The 21,902-nt window shown below is 39.5% G+C and overlaps 1 protein-coding gene across 5 annotated transcripts in view; it reads right to left on the reverse strand.

The window, feature by feature from the left end:
* The window catches only part of GK5 (glycerol kinase 5), an 82,820-nt gene that overhangs the window by 52,548 nt on the left and 8,370 nt on the right, over positions 1-21,902 (reverse strand). For 4 of the 5 annotated variants that reach the window (XM_047726673.1, XM_047726641.1, XM_047726652.1 and 1 more), the window contains exons 2-4: positions 20,940-21,033; positions 18,246-18,321; positions 8,178-8,271 (exon numbers count right to left, since the gene is read on the reverse strand). In XM_047726673.1, the coding sequence (XP_047582629.1) occupies positions 8,178-8,271; positions 18,246-18,321; positions 20,940-21,033 (264 nt within the window). The remainder of the gene's footprint in view (positions 1-8,177; positions 8,272-18,245; positions 18,322-20,939; positions 21,034-21,902) is intronic. The other variant, XM_047726664.1, reaches the window with a different exon arrangement.

A 21,902-nucleotide genomic window follows, 5' to 3' on the forward strand; every position in this document is an offset into this window, starting at 1 on the left:
ACAAGAAGAAATTTGGAAAGAACACAAATACGTGAAGACTAAACAGCATCATTCTAAAGAATGAATGGGTCAACCAGGAAATTAAAGAAGAATTGAAAAAAAATTCATGGAAACAAATGATAATGAAAACACAGCGGTTCAAAATCTGTGGGGCACAGCAAAGGTTTGTCCTGAGAGGAAAATATACAGTGGTACAAGCCTTTCTCAAGAAACAAGAAAGGTTTCAAATACACAACCTAACCCTACACCTAAAGGAGCTGGAGAAAGAACAAGAAAGAAAGCCTAAACCCAGCAGGAGAAGAGAAATAATAAAGATCAAAGCATAAATCAATGAAATAGAAACCAAAAAAATAAACAAACAAAAACAAACAATAGGACAAATCAAGGAAACTAGGAGCTGGTTCTTTGAAAGAATTAAGAAGATTGATAAACCCCTGGCCAGACTTATCAAAAAGAAAAGAGAAAGGACCCAAATAAATAAAATCATGAATGAAAGAGGAGAGATCACAACGAACACCAAAGAAATACAGACAATTATAAGAACATACTATGAGCAACTCAACGCCAACAAATTTGACAATCTGGAAGAAATGGATGCATTCCTAGAGATGTATAAACTACCCCAACTGAACCAGGAAGAAATAGAAAACCTGAACAGACCCATAACCAGTAAGGAGATTGAAACAGTCCTCAAAAATCTCCAAACAAACAAAAGCCCAGGGCCAGACGGCTTCCCAGGGGAATTCTACCAAACATTTAAAGAAGAACTAATTCCTATTCTCCTGAAACTGTTCCAAAAAATAGAAATGGAAGGAAAACTTCCAAACTCATTTTATGAGGCCAGCATCACCTTGATCCCAAAACCAGACAAGGATCCCATCAAAAAAGAGAATTACAGACCAATATCCTTAATGAACACAGATGCAAAAATTCTCGCTAAAATACTAGCCAATAGGATTCAACAGTACATTAAAAGGATTATTCACCATGACCTAGTGGGATTTATTGCAGGGCTGCAAGGTTGGTTCAACATCCACAAATCAATCAATGTGATATAACACATTAATAAAAGAAAGAACAAGAACCATATGATACTCTCCATAGATGCTGAAAAAGCATTTGACAAAGTACAGCATCCCTTCCTGATCAAAACTCTTCAAAGTATAGGGATAGAGGCCACATACCTCAATATTATCAAAGCCATCTATGAAAAACCCACCACAAATATCATTCTCAATGGAGAAAAACTGAAAGCTTTTCCACTAAGGTCAGGAACACGGCAGGGATGTCCATTATCACCACTGCTATTCAACATAGTACTAGAAGTCCTAGCCTCAGCAATCAGACAACAAAAAGAAATTAAAGGCATCCAAATCGGCAAAGAAGAAGTCAAACTATCACTCTTTGCAGATGATGTGATACTATATGTGGAAAACCCAAAAGACTCCACTCCAAAACTTCTAGAACTTGTACAGGAATTTAGTAAAGTGTCAGGATATAAAATCAATGCACAGAAATCAGTTGCATTTCTCTACACCAACAACAAGACAGAAGAAAGAGAAATTAAGGAGTCAATCCCATTTACAATTGCAACCAAAACTGTAAGATACCTAGGAATAAACCTAACCAAAGAGGCTAAGAATCTATATTCAGAAAAGTTTAAAGTACTCATGAAAAAAATTGAGGAAGACACAAAGAAATGGAAAAATGTTCCATGCTCCTGGATTGGAAGAATAAATATTGTGAAAATGTCTATGCTACCTAAAGCAATCTACACATTTAATGCAATCCCTATCAATATCCCACCCATTTTTTTCAAAGAAATGGAACAAATAATCCTAAAATTTATATGGAACCAGAAAAGACCTCGAATAGCCAAAGGAATATTGAAAAAGAAAGCCAAAGTTGGTGGCATCACAATTCCGGACTTCAAGCTCTATTACAAAGCTGTCATCATCAAGACAGCATGGTACTAGCACAAAAACAGACACATAGATCAATGGAACAGAATAGAGAGCCCAGAAATAGACTCTCAACTTTATGGTCAACTAATCTTCAACAAAGCAGGAAAGAATGTCCAATGGAAAAAAGACAGCCTCTTCAATAAATGGTGTTGGGAAAATAGGACAGCCACATGCAGAAAAATGAAACTGGACCATTTCCTTACACCACACACGAAAATAGACTCAAAATGGATGAAGGACCTCAATGTGAGAAAGGAATCCATCAAAATCCTTGAGGAGAACACAAGCAGCAACCTCTTCAACTTCAGTTGCAGCAACTTCTTGATAGACTCATCACCAAAGGCAAGGGAAACAAAGGCAAAAATGAACTATTGGGACTTCATCAGGATAAAAAGCTTTTGTACAGCAAAGGAAACAGTCAAAAAACCCGAAAGACAACTGACAGAATGGGAGAAGATATTTGCAAATGACATACCAGATCAAGGGCTAGTGTCCAAAATCTATAAAGAACTTAGCAAACTCAACACCCAAAGAACAAATAATCCAATCAAGAAATGGGCAGAAGACATGAACAGACATTTCTGCAAAGAAGACATCCAGATGGCCAAAAGACACATGAAAAAGTGCTCCACATCACTGGGCATCAGGGAAATACAAATCAAAACCACAATGAGATATCACCTCACACCAGTCAGAATGGCTAAAATTAACAAGTCAGGAAACGACAGATGCTGGCGAGGATGCGGAGAAAGGGGGTCCCTCCTACACTGTAGGTGGGAATGCAGGCTGGTGCAACCACTCTGGAAAACAGCATGGAGGTTCCTCAAAAAGTTGAAAATAGAACCACCCTACGACCCAGCAATTGCACTATTGGGTATTTACCCTAAATATACAAACGTAGTGATCCAAAGGGGCACGTGTACCCAAATGTTTATAGCAGCAATGTCCACAATAGTCAAAGTATGGAAAGAACCTAGATGTCCATCAACAGACGAATGGATAAAGAAGATGTGGTATACATATACAATGGAATACTATGCAGCCATCAAAAGAAATGAAATCTTGCCATTTGAGACGACGTGGATGGAACTAGAGGGTATCATGCTTAGTGAAGTAAGTCAATCAGAAAAAGACAACTATCATATGATCTCCCTCATATGAGGAAGTGGAGATGCAACGTGGGGGGTTAGGGAGGTAGGAGAAGAATAAATGAAACAAGATGGGATCAGGAGGGAGACAAACCATAAGTGACTGTTAATCTCACAAAACAAACTGAGGGTTGCTGGGGGGAGGGGGGTCGGGAGGGGGGGGTGTTATGGACATTGGGGAGGGTATGTGCTATGGAGAGTGCTGTGAAGTGTGTAAACCTGGCGATTCAGAGACCTGTACCCCTGGGGATAAAAATACATTATATGTTTATAAAAAAATAAAAAATAAAAAAATAAAGATTAAAAAAATGAATGCAGATGGACAATTAAACTTCTGAAACTAGTATTTTACAAAATATTCACTTTTAGAGAATTTACCCACTTCTTGCATTTTCTTCCTCTGTTATTGCCCACCCCTCCCCTAAACAATATATTTAAAGGGGTGCCTGGGTGGCTCAGTTGGTTAAGTGTCCCACTCTTGATTTCAGCTTAGGTCATGATCTCAAGGTCATGAGATGGAGCCCTGCACCAGGCTCCACACTGGGTATGGAGACTGGTTAAGATTGTCTCTTTCCCTCTCCCTCTGCCCTTCCCACCCCACTCACATGCACATGCTCTCTGTCAAAAAATTTTTTAAAAATATATATGTATATATTTAAAAGATTGTATTTATTTACTAAAATAATAAACACAACAATCAAGAAAATGTGTAAACTCAATTCTCTCTACATTTCAGTCTTGTCCCCTTTTTTTGGAACAATGAGCCCCAATTTAATTTTTTTCCCTTCCATTTTAGTGAGAGCATTTAAGTTCTCTTAGTAAATTTCAGTTATATAATACAGTGTTATCAACTATGGTCATCATGTTATACATTAGATTCTCAAACCTTGTTCATCTTATAACTGAAAGTTTGTACCCTTTTAACTTCCTTTTCACCTTATTCAGTGTTCAAACCTTCTGTGTTTCTTTATATTTTGTACTGCTTTAAGAGATAAGAGTTTCTGAAAATATTTAAAATGACCACCCATAATACTTCCTCTGATGTGTTATATTTTAAGGAATGCCTCAAACTGAAAGCAGTTTTTCCTCCTTAAGAACACTATACTTTCCTCTATTAAAAAATTACACTTAATATCCTTTAGGGATCTTCTATTAAAATACAGATACTTGGGGGAGGCACACAAAAAGTATGGAGAGTTCTTACAACTGCAGTTTTACTCAACATACGAACAATTAACTTTTTGTTTTTACATTTAACAAATATTTATTGAGTACCTTCTATGTACCAAGGACTGTACTAGGCCTTGAGAAAGCAGAATGAACAATACGGGCAGAATCCCTGCCTTCTTGAAATTTACATTCTAATGGGAAGAGACAGACAAGTAATCAAATCAATAAGTGAGCTAGTCTAAGGAGACACTGACTGTAAAATAAACCAATATTGAATGTACCACCAAGAAAAAAAATCCTGCTATTTAAATTGCAATATAATGCTAAGATATAATTGATGGTTAAAATGATTTTTAAAAATTAGCAGTTAAAAATACATCTTGCTTGGGGTGCCTGGCTGGCTGAGTCAATAGAGCATGCAACTCTTGATCTTGGAGTTGTGAGTTCAAACCTCACACTGGGTGTAGAGATACTTAAAAAGAAATTCTTTTAAAAAAAATCCTGGAAAAAAAAAAAAAAACCTAACCAAACAAACAAAAAACACCTTGCTTAAAAATCACCCTTTTTAAATTGGAAAAAAAAAATGTATGTCTTATAACTCACACATTGTTGGTGAGAATATAAATGATGCAGCTACTCTGGAAAAAAGTCTGACAGTTTCTTATGAAACAAAACATGCAATTACTATTTGACCTAGCAATTAATTATACCCTCGGGGTATTATCCTAGACAAATGAAAACTTATGTTCACATAAAATTCTGTACACAAATGTTCAAAACAGCTCTATTTGTAATAGTCAAAACTGGAATTTGCACAGATGTCCTTAAACGGGTGGTGCATATGTACCACTGAATACAATTCATCAATAAAAAGTAGCAAGCTATTGATAGACATATAACTTGGATTCTCCAGGGAATTACACTAAGTGAAGAAAGCAAATCCCAAAAGGTTTTATACTGCAACACTCTATGTATATAATATTTTTGGAGGGAGAAAAAAATTTTAATGGAGGACAGATTAGTGGTTGCAAGGAGTGAGGGACAGGAAGAGTGTGGGGAAGCCCACGAGAGAGAGGATGTGGTTACAAAAGAGGGACACGAGGGACCCTTGAAATGTTCATCATCTTGATTCTGGTGGCGGATACATGAACACAGGGAAAAAACTGTACAGAAATTATAACACACACACATGCACATACATGAGTACAGGTAAAACTGAGGAAATCTGAATAAGATCTATAGACTATATTAATGTCAATACTACTATAGTATTATAGACACTATAATTATACTATTTTAGACACAATAGTATAGTTTTGTAAAATGTTACCATTGAGAGAAAGTGCAAAGCCCATAAGGGATCCCTGTATTATTTCTTACAACTGCATGTGAATCTATATTTATCTCAATTAAAATTTCAATTGGAAAAAAAATGTATGTCTCAAAACCTTTGAAATGTAGTAAGTGTTGTGAAAGAAAGAAAGGACAGTAAGACAGAGACTGGATTGGGGGGTGGGGACATACTACTCTATAAATGGGATGGCAGGAAAGGGCTCACATAGAGGAGATGGCATATGAGCTGGGCCTGGAAAGATGAGAAAAATCTAGTCATGATGGGAAAAAGCCCCTGAGGGTACTAAGGCCTTAAGGTAAGGGGCAGCTTCAATGCTCTAAGAACAAAAGCAGGCTGGCAAAGCTGGAGCTGAATACTTAGAAGCTTCAGGAAGAAAGGGTCTGGGAAGTGGTCAGAACTATAGACAGGGCCAATCCATGGTAAGGAGTTGGGATTTTATGCTACAAGCAAAGCCTTAGCAACCATTAACCAACAATCAGAACAGCAGTGAAAGGAAGCATGAATGCTGCTAGAAGAACTGGAGGAAAACAATGGTGCCAGGAGACTGCCAACACAGGTCAATTACTTCACCATTTTGTTTGGAGCTAGCATTGGCTAAACAAATGACTTTGGTGCCATCTCTGGCACATACACCCTCAACATTTCCATAACCTCAATCAATAAACCATGAGCATCTAGGAGAGGGGTGCCTGGCTGGCTCAGTTGGTAGAGCGTGCAACTCTTGATCTTGGGGTTGTAAGTCTGAGCCCCATGCTGAGATTACTTAAAAATAAAATCCTTAAGAAAAAAAAAAAAAAAGCGGGCACCTGGGTGGCTCAGTGGGTTAAGCCTCTGCCTTCGGCTCAGGTAACGATCTCAGAGTCCTGGGATTGAGCCCCGCATCAGGCTCTCTACTCAGCAGGGAGCCTGCTTCCCCCCTCTCTCTCTCTCTCTCTGCCTGCCTCTCTGCCTACTGGTGATCTCTCTGTCAAATAAATAAATAAAACCTTAAAAAAAGAAAGAAAGAAAGAAAGAAAAAACATCTGTATAGGATGAGTGCAGGGTAGGCTTCTCTCAGCAGCAGGCCAGGCCCTGGCATCGTGTGTGCTAAATATTTGTCTGTGTACATTTGTCTCCTAAGAAAAGCCAAAGCTTACATCATGCGCATCCTCAATATCAAGTAGATGAAGAGCTTTAAAGGCTGATTTTTGTGCCTAAAGTGAGTTTTATATGTGAGATTAGGGGTTTGTACTACAGACGTAAATATTTCCAAAGTCAAAACTTATTTTTTTTTAAAGATTTTATTTGTTTGACAGACAGAGATCACAAGTAGGCAGAGAGAGAGGAGGAAGCAGGCTCCCCGCCGAGCAGAGAGCCCGATGCAGGGCTCAATCCCAAGACCCCGGGATCATGACCCAAGCCAAAGGCAGGGGCTTTAACCTACTGAGCCACCCAGGCACCCCTCAAAACTTATTTTTAAAGGAATAAAAGTTATAAATACCTCACTGACAGACCTAAGAAATGTTTGATGAATTGACCTATTAAAAACTAAAATTATGCATTAAGATACAGAATTCTACATTGTAAGTAGTATAATTTAAAATTATACCATTCAAAGTTCATGAAATTTCCTTATAATTATTTTCAACTCCTTGATTAGTCTGTCCTGTAAAGAGTACCTCTTGGTTCTCAGCCTTTCAAGTTATTAAAACAAGGTGCATTTTCATACATTATACTAACAAAAGAAAAACCAACTGCGGGTGAGATTATGGCGAAAGTGTCTCTTGCACTCATGCACTGCTGTCAGATTCCATAATATCTATAATATCTTTGTTTGTTTTCATATAAAATTAATGTCTCCAAATAGTTGTTGAGTAAAACCAATGCTCCAGATATTCCCTGAAGCACTACCTGGTATGGGCACCCGAGCTGAGGAGGCATTTAGCTGGGCGGCATTAGAACATGGAATATTGCAACACACCGTAGGCAATCCGCAGTATTGATTATACCAGATCTGGCCACATTTGGAAATTGTCTTACCCTCTGACTCAGTAATCCCACACTTACATTGCTACCGCCACTGAGGTCACCGTCATGGTTGTCACCATTGTCATTTGTGACCTTTATGTGACAGGCATCAGTGAAGAGCTCGTGGCAGTCAGCTAGTTATCGATCTCAATGTCCATTCTCCACTTTTCTAATAAAAGAGGATGAAATCTGGACACTATCCTATTTTCTTTCTGGACACAGCCTGCATTTTGTCTATTTCTCCAAGAATGGCAACTTGGCAAATTCTTCTCCAGGAATGAATTCTCACTTATGTGAGAACATCTGGACCGTCCTAAACCTCCTCAGGGTTTCCTGAAATGTAGTACTTTAGTCTACCACATATGCTTGTGGGTAACTATTACGAAGTTTCACTGATGTGAGGAGGGTGCATATGTGTATTCTCTTCTCAATCTCCTAAAGCAGTACAAATAGGAGATTATACACTTAAGCCTATAGTTAAGGGACATTTACAGGGAAAACAGCAACATCCAAATCACAGAAGAAAAAGATTACCTTCAGTCTGAGCGAATTATTCCAAGATTTTACAAGTTCAATAGCTCTTAGGTCTTGCCAACTAATGAAGTTGTGAAAATGATTTCCTGTTTTCCTATGAATGATAAAAACAGTATTTGGAGACTCAATATGAATCAAGGCTATATTAAATAAAAGATCTGCCATAAGAGAAAACAAAATTAGAGGGCACACTGGAATCTCAAAGTATGAGTTAATTAAACGGGATTTGCTGAATGACTTATTTTATAAATTGAACACATTTTGTAAGTATTATAATATGATACATAATATGAAATTCTAGACAAAATTCTAATAGGAAAGATGCTCTTTTTGAAGCAGTACAATGTGCATACTTCTAAAACACAAGAAATTTAATGAAAAAGCCTTTAAATACTTGCCCATACACCTTAAAAAGAAGCCAATGCTTTCCCCCTTCATTGTACCTTGTCACACCATCAGATCAAAACCTCTGTACCTACAGAAGAGCTGAAATATTGCCTAAACCTATTTCTACGTCTCTCAACTTTATGACTGGCTTAGCCACTGGCAACCTATCAGGCTTATCAAAATGTGTCTAGTAAAAAGAAATTTAACAACCTCTGGGTGGGCACTGCAATATAAGTACAAAACTAAGAAATATAGTAGAAATAAGTCATTTCCCTTTTTGGCTATTGTAAATCAACCACTGACATCTACCAATCTTCGACATTCAACTCAGACTTGCTTTCTACTCTATTTCCAGGTGCCCTTCCGTGTGGGTTGGCCACGTTCAATTCCCTAGACTGTCATAACCCCTACTTCTTTTTTTTTTTTTTTTTTTTTTTTTAAAGATTTTATTTATTTATTTGACAGATAGAGATTGCAAGTAGGCAGAGAGGCAGGCAGAGAGAGAGGAGGAAGCAGGCTCCCTGCCGAGCAGAGAGCCCGATGTGGGGCTCGATCCCAGGACCCTGAGATCATGACCTGAGCTGAAGGCAGCGGCTTAACCCACTGAGCCACCCAGGTGCCGTAAGTCTACTTTTTGAAGATCTGTTGAACTTTTTCCCACAGCAGCTACACCATTTTATATCCTTGCCACCAGTATACAAGAATTCCAATGTTTCCCCATCCTCACCAACACTTGTCATTCTCTATTTTTTTAAAATTTTTAAAAGATTTGTATTTATTTAATTGACAGAAGGAGAGAGACAGCGAGAGAGGGAACACAAACAGGGGGATTGGGAGAGGAAGAAAGAGGCTTCCTGATGAGCGGGGAACCCAACACAGGGCTTGATCCCAGGATCTTGGGATCATGACCCGAGCCTAAGGCAGACGCTTAATAACTGAGCCACCCAGGCACCCTCTCCATTTTAAAAATTATAGCCATCCTGATGGGTGTGAAGTGATACCTCATTGTGGTTTTGATATGTGTTTCCCCAATGGCTAATGATATTGTACATCCTTCCATGTGCTTATTAACTAATTGTATATTATTCTAGTCCTCTGTCCATTTATGAATTGGGTTATTTGTTTTTTTGCTGTTGAGATGTAGGAGTTCTTTATATATTCTAAATATTAATTCTTTATCAAATAGATGACTTAGAAATACTCTCCACCATTTTTTGAGTTTTCACTCTCTTAATAGTGTCCTCCCCCCATTTTTCACCTCTATTAATGAGAATCACAGCATTCACCTACATCATGAACATGTTACTTCTTTTTCCTTCAGTGATCCAAATAGTCACCATTATCATTAATGCAAATCAGAGAAGCAATATTCCAATTTTTCTATAGATGAGATTACAAACCAAAATACCAAGATGCAGACCAAGACACATGCCTGCTGCTGTCAGTTTCCAGAAATCTTACAGCACATTTAAGATATCACTGACTATAAATTTTTCCAGACACATTTCTAAAATGCAAATTGTAGGGACGCATGGGTGGCTCAGTCAATTAAGTGGCTGCCTTCAGCTCAGGTCGTGATCCTAGGGACCTGGGATGGAGTCCTGCACTGGGCTCCTTGCTTGGCAGGGAACCTGCTTCTCTCTCCCTTTGCCTGCCACTCTGCCTGCTTGTGCCCTCTGTCAAATAAATAAATAAAATCTTTAAAACACAAATTGTACACTCTGCCAAAGTAATCTCAACATGGCTTTATTTCTTGTTCTTGTGATTAAATTTAGGGCAATTTTTATATTTTGGGGAATTCCAGTAAGTAAGAATATGAAAGAGGAATTAGTTGTCAAAAATATGAAAATATCAGGGCACCTGGGTGGCTCAGTGGCTTAAAGCCTCTGCCTTCGGCTCAGGTCATGATCCCAGAGTCCTGGGATCGAGCCCTGCATTGGGCTCTCTGCTCAGCAGGGAGCCTGCTTCCCCACCTCTCTCTGCCTGCCTCTCTGCCTACTTGTGATCTCTGTCAAACGAATAATAAAATCTTAAAAAAAAAATCTTAATGTATAATTTTAGTTTTTAACAGATTAATTCATTGAATATTCCTTAAACTGTGACTAATTTCTTCAGTTAGTGAGATGTTTAAAACTTATGCCTTTGAAAATAAATGTGATAAATCTAGAAATCTGATTTCCCACTCCTCAGGGATTGCAGATTTTTCTTTGTTGAGGGTTGGAGTTGCCAGCTTGTGACTTTTCCAAACTATTTTTGCAAAGTGTGCATTCCTTATTGAGTATGGTCACTGAAGTTTCTGCAACTTCTCTTACCTCTGTGATTGGCTAGTGACCTGATAAAGATTTTCTTAATGTCTAGCTCCAAAAGAATCTCCCAAAGGTACTGGCCCTTTAAATCTTCCAACAGACACAGCCTGTGAAAGCCACTGCAGCTGAGAGGGCTGGAACCTAGGTGAGCATCCGTGCCAGTTCTGTAGGGCACAATCAAATCCAAGAAAGCATACACACTCAAATTTTTGTAGGACAATGTCCCCACTGCCTGCCCTGGCACCTTCCACTCACTCCAGGAATGTGAGCTGCTTTCCCCACACCCAAAGCAGGGCTGAGGAGTAAAGGATGATGGCCGGTTTGCACACATCCTCTTACCTGAGAATAGTAGCCTCTACCTTCATCCAGCATCCCCTAGTTGTTACAAGGCCCGATCACGTCCTAGAGTTCCAAAATAGTTTACCACAACCTCTCTTCCTAACTCAATGCTTGATTTGTCCAACTCTCACCAATTCCTTCTCCCTTTTTCTGCACAATGTCACTCTCTACCCCTGATCTTTCCAGTTAACCATTTACCTTTTCAACACCTAACCTGGGATCCTACCAACTTTCTTCTGTGTCTACTTTCAATGCCAGAACCTTGTGAACTGATACCAATCCATCGTCTATGGAACACAACCTTGTCTATGTCCTCAGAGTCATTTAAAACAATAAAAGTCTTTCTCTTGTCCCTCATTAGTTTCCTCCCCATGCCCCACAAATGGTACATCTTAATTTTCACAGATTTCTTAAGCCCTAGGCCAGCACTACCACCTGCTTCTCAAAGGAAGTAAAGACACAGGAATGTCTTTCCTAACTCCCCATTTCTCCCACTTCTCTTTTGGTTCAGAGGAAAAGCTTTCCCTCTCATGTCACAGGCTGGCAGCTCCACCTGAACTCTCTATACCCATGCCTTCCCGACTCTTCCATCACTTCATTTCATCAGTATTCCATCAACTCTCTTTCTACACATGCTTAAATCTCCCACATTTGAAACAGAACCAAAAATACCTCTCCTAACCCAGGATGCCCCCCACACCTAACTAAGCGCCTTCAACATTTCCTCATCACCTCCCATTACCTCAACTGAACACAATTCAAATGCAACTGAGATTTCTTTTCTTTTTTTTTTTTTTTAAAGATTTTATTTATTTATTTGACAGAGAGAGATCACAAGTAGACAGAGAGGCAGGCAGAGAGAGAGAGAGAGGGAAGCAGGTTCCCCGCTGAGCAGAGAGCCCGATGTGGGCCTCGATCCCAGGACCCTGAGATCATGACCTGAGCCGAAGGCAGCGGCTTAACCCACTGAGCCACCCAGGCGCCCCGCAACTGAGATTTCTAATCATTCATGAAAATTACATTCACTGTGTAATGTTGGTTTCCTAATTTCTAGATTTACAGATTCCTTTTCAATTTGACTTGACCTTTCTGCAATATTGACTCCTGACAATCACTTCTTCCTACCTAAAACTGTCACTTTCCTAAACTTCCATGTTATCATTGTGATGTTTCTCCTTCTACCTCTCTTAAGTATATGGGGTTTTCTTTGTTTCCTTTGCCAACTTTTTCCCCCCTATCATTTCATGTAAGGATCATGCTGCAAAACACTGGCATGGTAAAGGAATAGAGTAAGTGGGAGTGGGGAGTGTTTTCAGATATGAGAACAGAGACCTGAATAAACAATAGCCTTCAAAAAGACTTCTCAGACTTAGTCTCATTCCCCTCAGATCTACTCAACTGCTCACTTACTACAGGAGTAAGTCCACTGAAGGAGAAATACAGACTGCCCTGATTCAAGAATATAATGTAAATGTAAATTTGGTCACATTCCTCTTCTGCTTAATGGCTTTTGATAGTTTCCCACTTCTTGTAAGAGACAAACTCCTTAGCCTTACCACAACGAATGGCCTTTCCTGGACTGGGACCTTGCCTTCCTCTCTAGGTACATCTCAGTCACAAAGATTTGAGTGCCTACTATGTGCCAGGCACTGTTCTAAGTATGAAGGATCCAGTGAGAATAGGGCAGACAGAAATCCCAACATGGGACTTCTTACTCCAATGAGAGATATGTAATAAAAATAAATATGCAAATAAATAAATAAGAATTTTAGGGGCACCTGGGTGGCTCAGTTGGTTAAGCATCTGCCTTTGGCTCGGGTCATGATCCCGGCGTCCTGGGATCAAGCCCCATGCCAGGTTCCCCTGCTCAGCAGGGAGCTCGCTTCTCCTTGTCCCCCTGCTCGTGCTCTGTTCTCACTATCTGTCTCTCAAATAAATAAATAAAATCTCAGAAAAAAAAGAATTTTGGATAATAAGCGATGTGAAGAAAATAAAATGGTAAAGTGATAGGCAAATAAAATGGTCAGGGAAGGTCTCCTAGGAGAAATGATCTCTGCAGTGAAGTCTGAATGATGGGAAAGAGGTAAGTTCTCGGGTAAGAGAGCTCCAAATGGAGGGAGCAACAGGTGCAAAGCTGCTCATAACAAAAGTAGGAACCAGTGGGGAGTGTTCAAGAAACAGAGAGCAGGCCAGTGTGGCTGGAGCACAGAATAGGAGGAGGGGGGTCTGAGAGAAGGTCAGTGTCAGGAAGGAGTCAGAACACGTGATGGTGGCGCCTTCTCTACATTACCCCTTGAAATCTACAGTACTTCTCATTCTTCAAACATACCATGCTCTTCCAGCTACTGTTTTTGCCAGTGATTTGCTCTTCCCACTTAGAAAACTCCTGCTCATCCTACAAGGCCTGGCTCAAGTGACTCTGTAAAACCCTGCCTCATTCCACCTTCTTCTACACTATTCAGTGCCTTCCTTCAGCTCCTTCATTACCAGGTACACAGCAATTCTACTGGGCAGATTTCTACCAGCCTGTACCCTAACTATCGAAGGCTCACATCTGTATCTCCCACTGGACCGTGAGCCTCCTGAAGACACAGTCTATTCACTTTCAGATTCTCACCCCCTAGCCCAGACAACAAAGAAGTATTTGAAAAACGAATGCTGCTACCAATCAGGACTATCAGACTGTGTTTGACAGAAGTGAAATCTACACATACACGATTCTCTGTGCCATTCTACACACAATAGCATCTACTTACACACTTAAATCTGATCTTTAATCACTGATTCATCAATCAAATGCTTACACAGCAATTTGTGCCAGGAGCTGGGGACATAGGTATGAAGAAGAGAGAGACACGGCATCTTTGCCCCTATGAATATATTCTCTACCAGGGAAACCAAAGAAATACTCAATTACTCAATTGCTTACTTACTATAGGAATAAGTCTTCTGAAGGAAAAATACTAACTGCCATGAATATACTAACAGGGAGACCTTGCCCAGTGCAGAGGTCAGGAAAGACTTCCATGAGAAATGACAATAGAAGCGAGCTCTGAAGGATGAGAAGGAACAAACAAGGAGGTTGAACACTCCTGACTAAATATATTACACGTTCCAAGCTTGTCAGCTAGGATGAAGCACGATGCGTTAGATGCTAGCATAGCTGAAGAACAAGGACAGGGAGAGGATCACAAGAGGAGAGTGACATCATTAATTCATAACATGGTAGAAGACAATCTAGAATACCGATCTCAAGAAGCAGCGCATATTCCAATATTCACTTAGCAGTGATTTGGGCTCGTTTTCCCTCTGTCAACAATAAAAGGAGAAATGGAGGAAAAACGTCAATAGCAATATTGTAAATGAGTTGCCTTAAACCTCTCTAACACATTCTGCCATTTCGTGGCTCTTAATATATTTGTGTCATAAGTAATTGGTAAGAACCATTAACACAAGTATCAGGTACCACAATAAAAGATGTATTTGGTGCTGCGGGAACACAGGCTCATTTGTATACTTGTATTAAGAGACTGCAAATTCCTTGAGGGCTTGTGCTCTTACTCATTTTCGTATTCAGCTCTGCAGCCAGCACAGTGCTTCACTCCCTGTGAGTCCTCAAACAGTTACTGAGTGAATCTCAGTTTGCTTGCATGACTCATAGTTTATGTTACTAATTGGCACACACCCTGATCCAAGGTTAGCAGGCAGAAGCCTCCCTGAGAGACACAGAGATTGAAGAACCAAAACAGCTCAGATATTTAAGAACAAAAGGAACTTAAAACAACCAAGATGGAGGAGATATGCCATTACTAGAAGAGGCAGGCTAAACACACCACTGATTAAATACACTGAGAAAATTATTTTAACCTTAAGAATATGAAGAAAACACAAGGACCAAGTTTCCTGGCATCGAAAGGAGGGGGAAAGAGAAAAACAAAAACAAAGTTCAAAGTTTTAGACATCCTGACAGCAACAACCGGAAAATAATGTTTCTACGGTCAGGACAACAGGACCACGGCCGTGACTGCAGGAGAAAGAAGCGGTGAGCTGGGGCAAGGAGGTGCAGGCTGGGACTGGAATGCACAGCAGACCGTGCCAGGGGCCTGTCTGTCAACCTTTCTCCAGAAAATGAGCACGAGGTACTTCCTGCTGTCTCGGAGCCGTGCCCACTTCTGCACTGTATCTCCGCTCTCTGTTGTGGCGCTTGCAGATCTGCCGACATTCTGTGCTACCGTGGCTCACAAGGACTCGGGGAGCATTATTTTAAGACTCCATTATTTCAAGGTAAAAGAAGCACAAAGCGGGGCGCCTGGGTGGCTCAGTGGTTTAAAACCTCTGCTTTCGGCTCAGGTCATGATCCCAGGGTTCTGGGATCGAGCCCCGCATCGGGCTCTCTGCTCAGCGAGGAACCTGCTTCCTCCTCTCTCTCTCTCTGCCTGCTTCTCTGCCTACTTGTGATCTCTGTCTGTCAAATAAATAAATAAAATCTTTAAAAAAAAATAAAATTATTCTTAAAAAAAAAAAAAAAAAGAAGCACAAAGCCTTGTGTGGGTTTTTTTGGGAAAATCTCTAGCGTTTCATTTCCTACAAGCAAAGTTTCCAAAACTCGTGAAAGAATACAAACATCTCAAAAAAGGACAGTCAAGAAGAAAATTCACAATTAACTGTCTTAGGAAGAAATCTTACCCTTCCACAAGGACACCATCACCAGTAAGGGAAGTGAACGGTCTTGGAACCTGACCTGACTCCTCTGTTTCTCCCGAAAGTGAAACATGGTCTTATTGCCACATACAAACTTTCTTCCTAATATTTTAATCTTCCTGTTATGAATGACCTGCTATCTAGGTTTTGATGTAAACTATCTTTTTTTTTTTAAATATTTTATTTATTTATTTGAGAGAGAGGCAGTGAGAGAGAGCATGAGTGAGGAGAAGGTCAGAGGGAGAAGCAGACTCCCTGCGGAGCTGGGAGCCCCATGCAGAACTCGATCCCGGGACTCCCGGATTATGACCTGAGCCGAAAGCAGTCCTCCAACCAACTGAGCCACCCAGGCGTCCCTGATGTAAACAATCTTTGTGGGCAATGATCTAATCTCCAAATCCAACAAAACACAACACTTCCAGTGAGTTATTTCCCTAGGAACACTCCCTTGCCCCCACTTCCATCCACCTACTTCCCAGATCCGTGTTTGTCCTATCATGCCAGCTTTTTGCTTTCTGATCCCGTTTATGTTGGGTGGAGGGGCGAATATTCATTGTCCAAATCCTCAGTCTTCTTTTTTTTCTATCCATGTAATTCCTATCAGAGAACACACCTATTTCTCTCGACTCAGTCTATGTCAACAATCCTCCACGAGGAGTGATTCTGTCCCCCAAGGGACTTTGGACAATGTCTGGAGATGTCTTTGGTTGTCACAACTGGGGGAGTGGGGTGCGGCTGGTACCCGGTGGGCAGAGACCAGGGATGCTGCCTAACACCCTACAATGCCCAGGACAGCCCCCAACAACTAGGAATCATCTGGCCTAAAATGTGAACGGTGCCACTCTTTAGAAATCCTGATCTACCCAGATGACTTTAATTCATTTAGTCTTTCATCTGGCAAATGTATCACCTATTTAAGACGTGCTTTGCCCAGCACACAGGTTGGGAAGTTTGGGGAAGGCATGCTGTAGATGCAGGCAACCATCTGAGATACATCGTATCTTGAAAGAAAAAGCACTTATCTAGAGGAAATGAGCCATGCCTTAGTTAAACCAGACAAACGTTCAAACCACCTTTGGGGGACCTCCACATTCACATATCCCAAACCAAACACTTCATCATATTCCCTTCCACCCACCCTCATCACCATCTAACTCATTCCTCCTCTAATGTTCTCTATAATTTCTATCATATCCCCTCTAACATCAAGGCCAGACATATTGGTAAAGTTAAACTTTTAATTCCTCTTATCCAATACTGAAATAAAGGCCAAGACCTTGTGAATTCACCTGGATTATGTTTCTAACACTTATCCCTACTTCCTATATCTACTTTTCCTCCCCACTGCCCTATGCTCAAGATGCCTTTGGAGTCTAGTGCTTTGTAACAAAAAAACATCTTATAGAGTTTTGTGATTGTTGTTATTGTTTTTAATGAAACTCATGTTGGGGCTTCTGGGAGGCTTAGTTGATTAAGCGTCTGCCTTCGGCTCAGGTCATGCACGATCCCGGAGTGCCAGAATCGAGCCCCACATCGGGCTCCCTGCTCAATGGGGAGTCTGTTTCTCCCTCTAACACCCACCCTGCTCTCATGCTCTCTCTCATTTTCTCTCTCTCTCTTTCAAATAAAACCTTAAAAAATTTAAAGAAACTCATGTTGAAGGCAATATGGGTGTAGTAGAAAGAGCATGTCTGGAGTTCAAAAAGATAATTTGGAATCTTGGCTCTATTTATTAACTGAGTGGCCTTGAACCACTTACACAATTATTTCACTGAGCCCTGGTTTCTTCCTGTATAAAAGAGTCATAGTACCTAAATAACAAGTTTGTTTGTTAGGATAACAGAACCTGAAATGTAGATATTCACTATATGATAACCATTATATTATAATTGTGTTTAATCTACACATACCCCATATGTTGTAGGTACTTAAATATTAAATTTGTAATAGACTGAAAATATAAACCATAATTATAGAATCGTGTTTATGAAATTTGTTAGTCTCTCTTGAATCTTTTTTGGTATAAGCTAATTTTTAAGATTTCAATCCATGCTTATTTGAAAAACTACCTTATATCAAAAGAAAGGAATGGAGAATTTTATGACAGTAACAATACTTTTTATTGTTATCATTTTATGTAAACCGACCTCAGATAACATGCAGGGAGCGTATTTTAAAATGCCAGAAAGTAGGCCCACTTTCATCCCTCTTAACCAAGTTAAACTGCTATTAATTCACCAATTTAAACTCTCCAAAAAGGTTTCACAGCAATGGAGCGATGTATTCACTGTGGTCCAAACCCAGCAACAGAATGCTTATCACACAATGTACTTACTTGTTCCACGTAATAAAAGTTCCTCTCTGTGTTGAAATGCCAAGACCAACAACTTGATTCATCTCTATCCCAGCAGCTAAAAATAAAGATAGGTAAAACACATGTTTAAAAGCTAGTAAAGCTTTTCTTTATAATATTACAGTATGGGAAATAAATCATTCAATATAATCTTTAAGGGAAACAAATGGGTTTAGCATTTAGTAACATAACTGGAGCTAATAAAGGAAGCACTACTAAGATGGTTTTACAGTAATTTTTTACTTAAAGGGAAAAAGGTCATATTCTAATAATAAGAAAAGGAACTTTTTGTTTTAAATGTTAGAAAAAAAAGCAAACACCACTCAAAGTAAGTTAGACTATATTTCTTCTTGATAATACTAAAAGACTGATCTTAATTCAAGCAATGATCAACCTATAAAAATTAATAAAGGGAAACCTCTCTAAAATGCATTGCAGGCCAAACCACTGGGTCAATTACAGGAAGACCTATCAATCAGAGACCCCAAGAGTAGAATCCTTAGCAGGAAGGAATCGGCAATTATAGGTCATTAACGGGAAAAGATGCACATTGCATCTGCTAAAATAAATTTACCCCAGCCAATGAAAAACCATCATTACCCCAAACTCTCACTTTTCTCCAATGGACTACAGTTCAAAACAATCCTTCCCAACCTCTTTCTCCTTTTCCACAAAATAACATTCCTTTCCTTTGTTTGCTGCACTAGCCTACGGTTTTTGCCATAGCTTGCTCGTCCCAAATTGCTACTCCGGAATAAATCGCCCTTCGCTGGTATAACAACTTATTTTTATGGTCTCCACAACATAATATAAGTTGATGGTTGATGACAAGAAAAATTCCCAGGGAAAATAGTATAATTACTGAAGCTTAGATCTTAACAGATGCTAAGATGCAAATAGGAATGTGGTCTTTCTGGGGCACCTGAGCGGCTCAGTCAGTTAAGTGTCTGCCTTCCACTCAGGTCATGATCCCAGGGTCCTGGGATCCAGTCCTGCATCGGGCTCCTTACCCAAGAAGAGAGATTCTTTCTCTCATTCTCTCTCTCTCTCTGTCAAATAAATAAACAAAATCTTTAAAAGAAAAAAGAAAAAAAAAAAACCCATGGTCTTCCTGGTTCATACTTCTCAAAATATTGCAACTCAAGTATATTTTGTGATATTCTTTAAGAAAAGCAATTTATCCCACTAGGAAAATTAGGTACAACTTGAATTTGAGCACTGAGGAAGATACTTCACCCCTGTTTAGTGCTCCCCTGAAAAATATTTAACCTGAATCTAATCATGGGGAAATAAGACAACCACAAAATGCAGGACCATCTAATAAACTGGTCTATACTTCTGAAAACTGTCAGTGCCACGAATAACATGCTCTAGATTAAAAGAGACTAGACAGACTGACTGCCAAATGCAATGCCTCACCTTTGGATAGATTCTAGATTGGGGAAAAAAAACCTATTAATGACTGAGATAAGAGAGGAATACTGAAGATTAAGTATTAGAAAATATTACTGTATTAATGTTAAATTTCCTCTGTGATATGTGCAGTGTGCTTATATAGGAGAATTCTCCCTTCCTTTAGAGGTAATGCTGAAATATTTAGGGATCACAGGTAATTATGTCAAATGAACACTTAAATGGGTCAAAAAAAAGTCTGTATAGAATGATAAACACTGCTAAACATGTGTGAATCTGGGAAAAGGCGTACAGGTGTTCCATGTACTATTCTTGCAGCTTTTTAAAATAAGTGTTGAAGTATTTCAAACCAAAAAGGCAAGAAGGAGAAGCAACTGAGACACAAAAATAAAATGAAAGATCTTTTAGAATTCACATTTATAAGTCATCTCTTGCCATATTCTTAAAAAAAGTTACACGGGGAAAATGTCCTTAAAAAGTTAAGATTTGGGGCGCCTGGGTGGCTCAGTGGGTTAAGCCGCTGCCTTCTTCGGCTCAGGTCATGATCTCAGGGTCCTGGGATCGAGTCCCGCATCGGGCTCTCTGCTCAGCAGGGAGCCTGCTTCCCTCTCTCTCTCTCTCTGCCTGCCTCTCTGTCTACTTGTGATCTCTCTCTGTCAAGTAAATAAATAAAATCTTTAAAAAAAAAAAAAAAAGAGTTAAGATTTCAGGTGCCTGAGTGGTTCAGTCAGTTAAGCTTTTTCCTTCCACTCAGGTCACGATCCCAGGGTCCAGGGATCAAGTCTGGCATTGGGCTCCTTACTCAGCAAGGAGCCTGCTTCTCCCTCTGCCTCTACCCCTTCCCCTGCTTGTGCTCCCTCCCTCTCTCTCTCGGATGAGTAAATAAAACATTAACACAGCTGTAAATTCCCGAGAGCAGGAACTGTGGGTTATAATTTTGTTTATAACCCCCTAGTATTTTGTATACAACAGAAGTCGAATGAGCACTAGCCACAACCCCGAATGAAGAAGGAAAGTAAGCCTTTATACTGTATTGAAAAAAGATTTAAACCAGAGGACAGAGAGTTGCTGTTACCTTTCCTTGACAAAGTGGTTAATTAAAAATCACAGATGTCTGCCGAAAAATACTGAGAAATTTTACCCCAGTAAAATACTATTTGTGTAATTATAACTTAGGAAACCCACAACATTCGACAGACTGAGGAAAACTTTTACTACAAACAAAATACACTTTATTATTTTTATTTTTGCAAGTCTAATTACCTTGAACAGATTCTTTTATTACAGTCACAAACTGAAGCCAGAGAACATCGGGATCAATTTCAAACCAGCCAGCTTGAGGATAAAGACTTTCTATCTATTTGGAAAAAGAAAATTTCGTAAAAACAACATTAGGTAAGTCAATAACATCTGGGTCTTAAAATTTTTTAAATGGTTAAAATGATTAACAATTTTATTTCATTTATTATCTAATTAATTTTATTGTTAAAATAGAAATTATGAAATAAAAGCTTTCTCTAGTTCATGAGTTTACAGAAAATTTTAACTTTATTTTATCTTTACTTTCTAAGTTTTCTATAATGAAGATGTACTATTTTTATAAGAAAAAAAATTTTTTTAAAACAAAAATTAACAAATAAAGTACCAAGTTCTGATTCAGACTATGATGGAGGAAACACAATCCACCCTGCCTCTACCACTGAACGCAGGGATAAAACGTGGGCTGAATGCACACTCTAAAAAATCTAAGGTGGCAGGAAGATGGAGGAGGTTAAGAATTCGAGTACAGCTAACTGGTGGTGAGTTTCCAATTTCTTCCCTGATATTCCCTGGTATAATCAAGATAGTCCACAAAACCAGAAGTGGGTACCAGGATGCAGTGGAAACTCCAGGAGAAGCTCTCATGTTTTGGCTAATACTCAGAGAGAATGGGAGAAATCCCCCATATTTCCTTTTTCCCCTGCTTCCCTCCATATTTTTGTACCCAGGCTAGTGGTTGCTGTAGTAACTGCAATACCTAAAATACTGAAGGAGGTAAAACTCCCTCTCCAACCAGAGAAGATAGGGCCCAAGACCGCCATATTTTTTTCTCTCTCTCTGCGGTCCTGATGTGCAGCCGCAGCTGTGGCCATAGGAAATGCCAGCAGAGAAGGGTAATGAAAGCTCCAGCTTTCTGCTAAGAGGAGACAAAAGGGGAAGCTTAGGGGACCAAAAAGTACCACACCA

This window comes from Lutra lutra, chromosome 1, assembly GCF_902655055.1.
Source record: "Lutra lutra chromosome 1, mLutLut1.2, whole genome shotgun sequence".
NCBI classification, from domain to species: domain Eukaryota; kingdom Metazoa; phylum Chordata; class Mammalia; order Carnivora; family Mustelidae; genus Lutra; species Lutra lutra.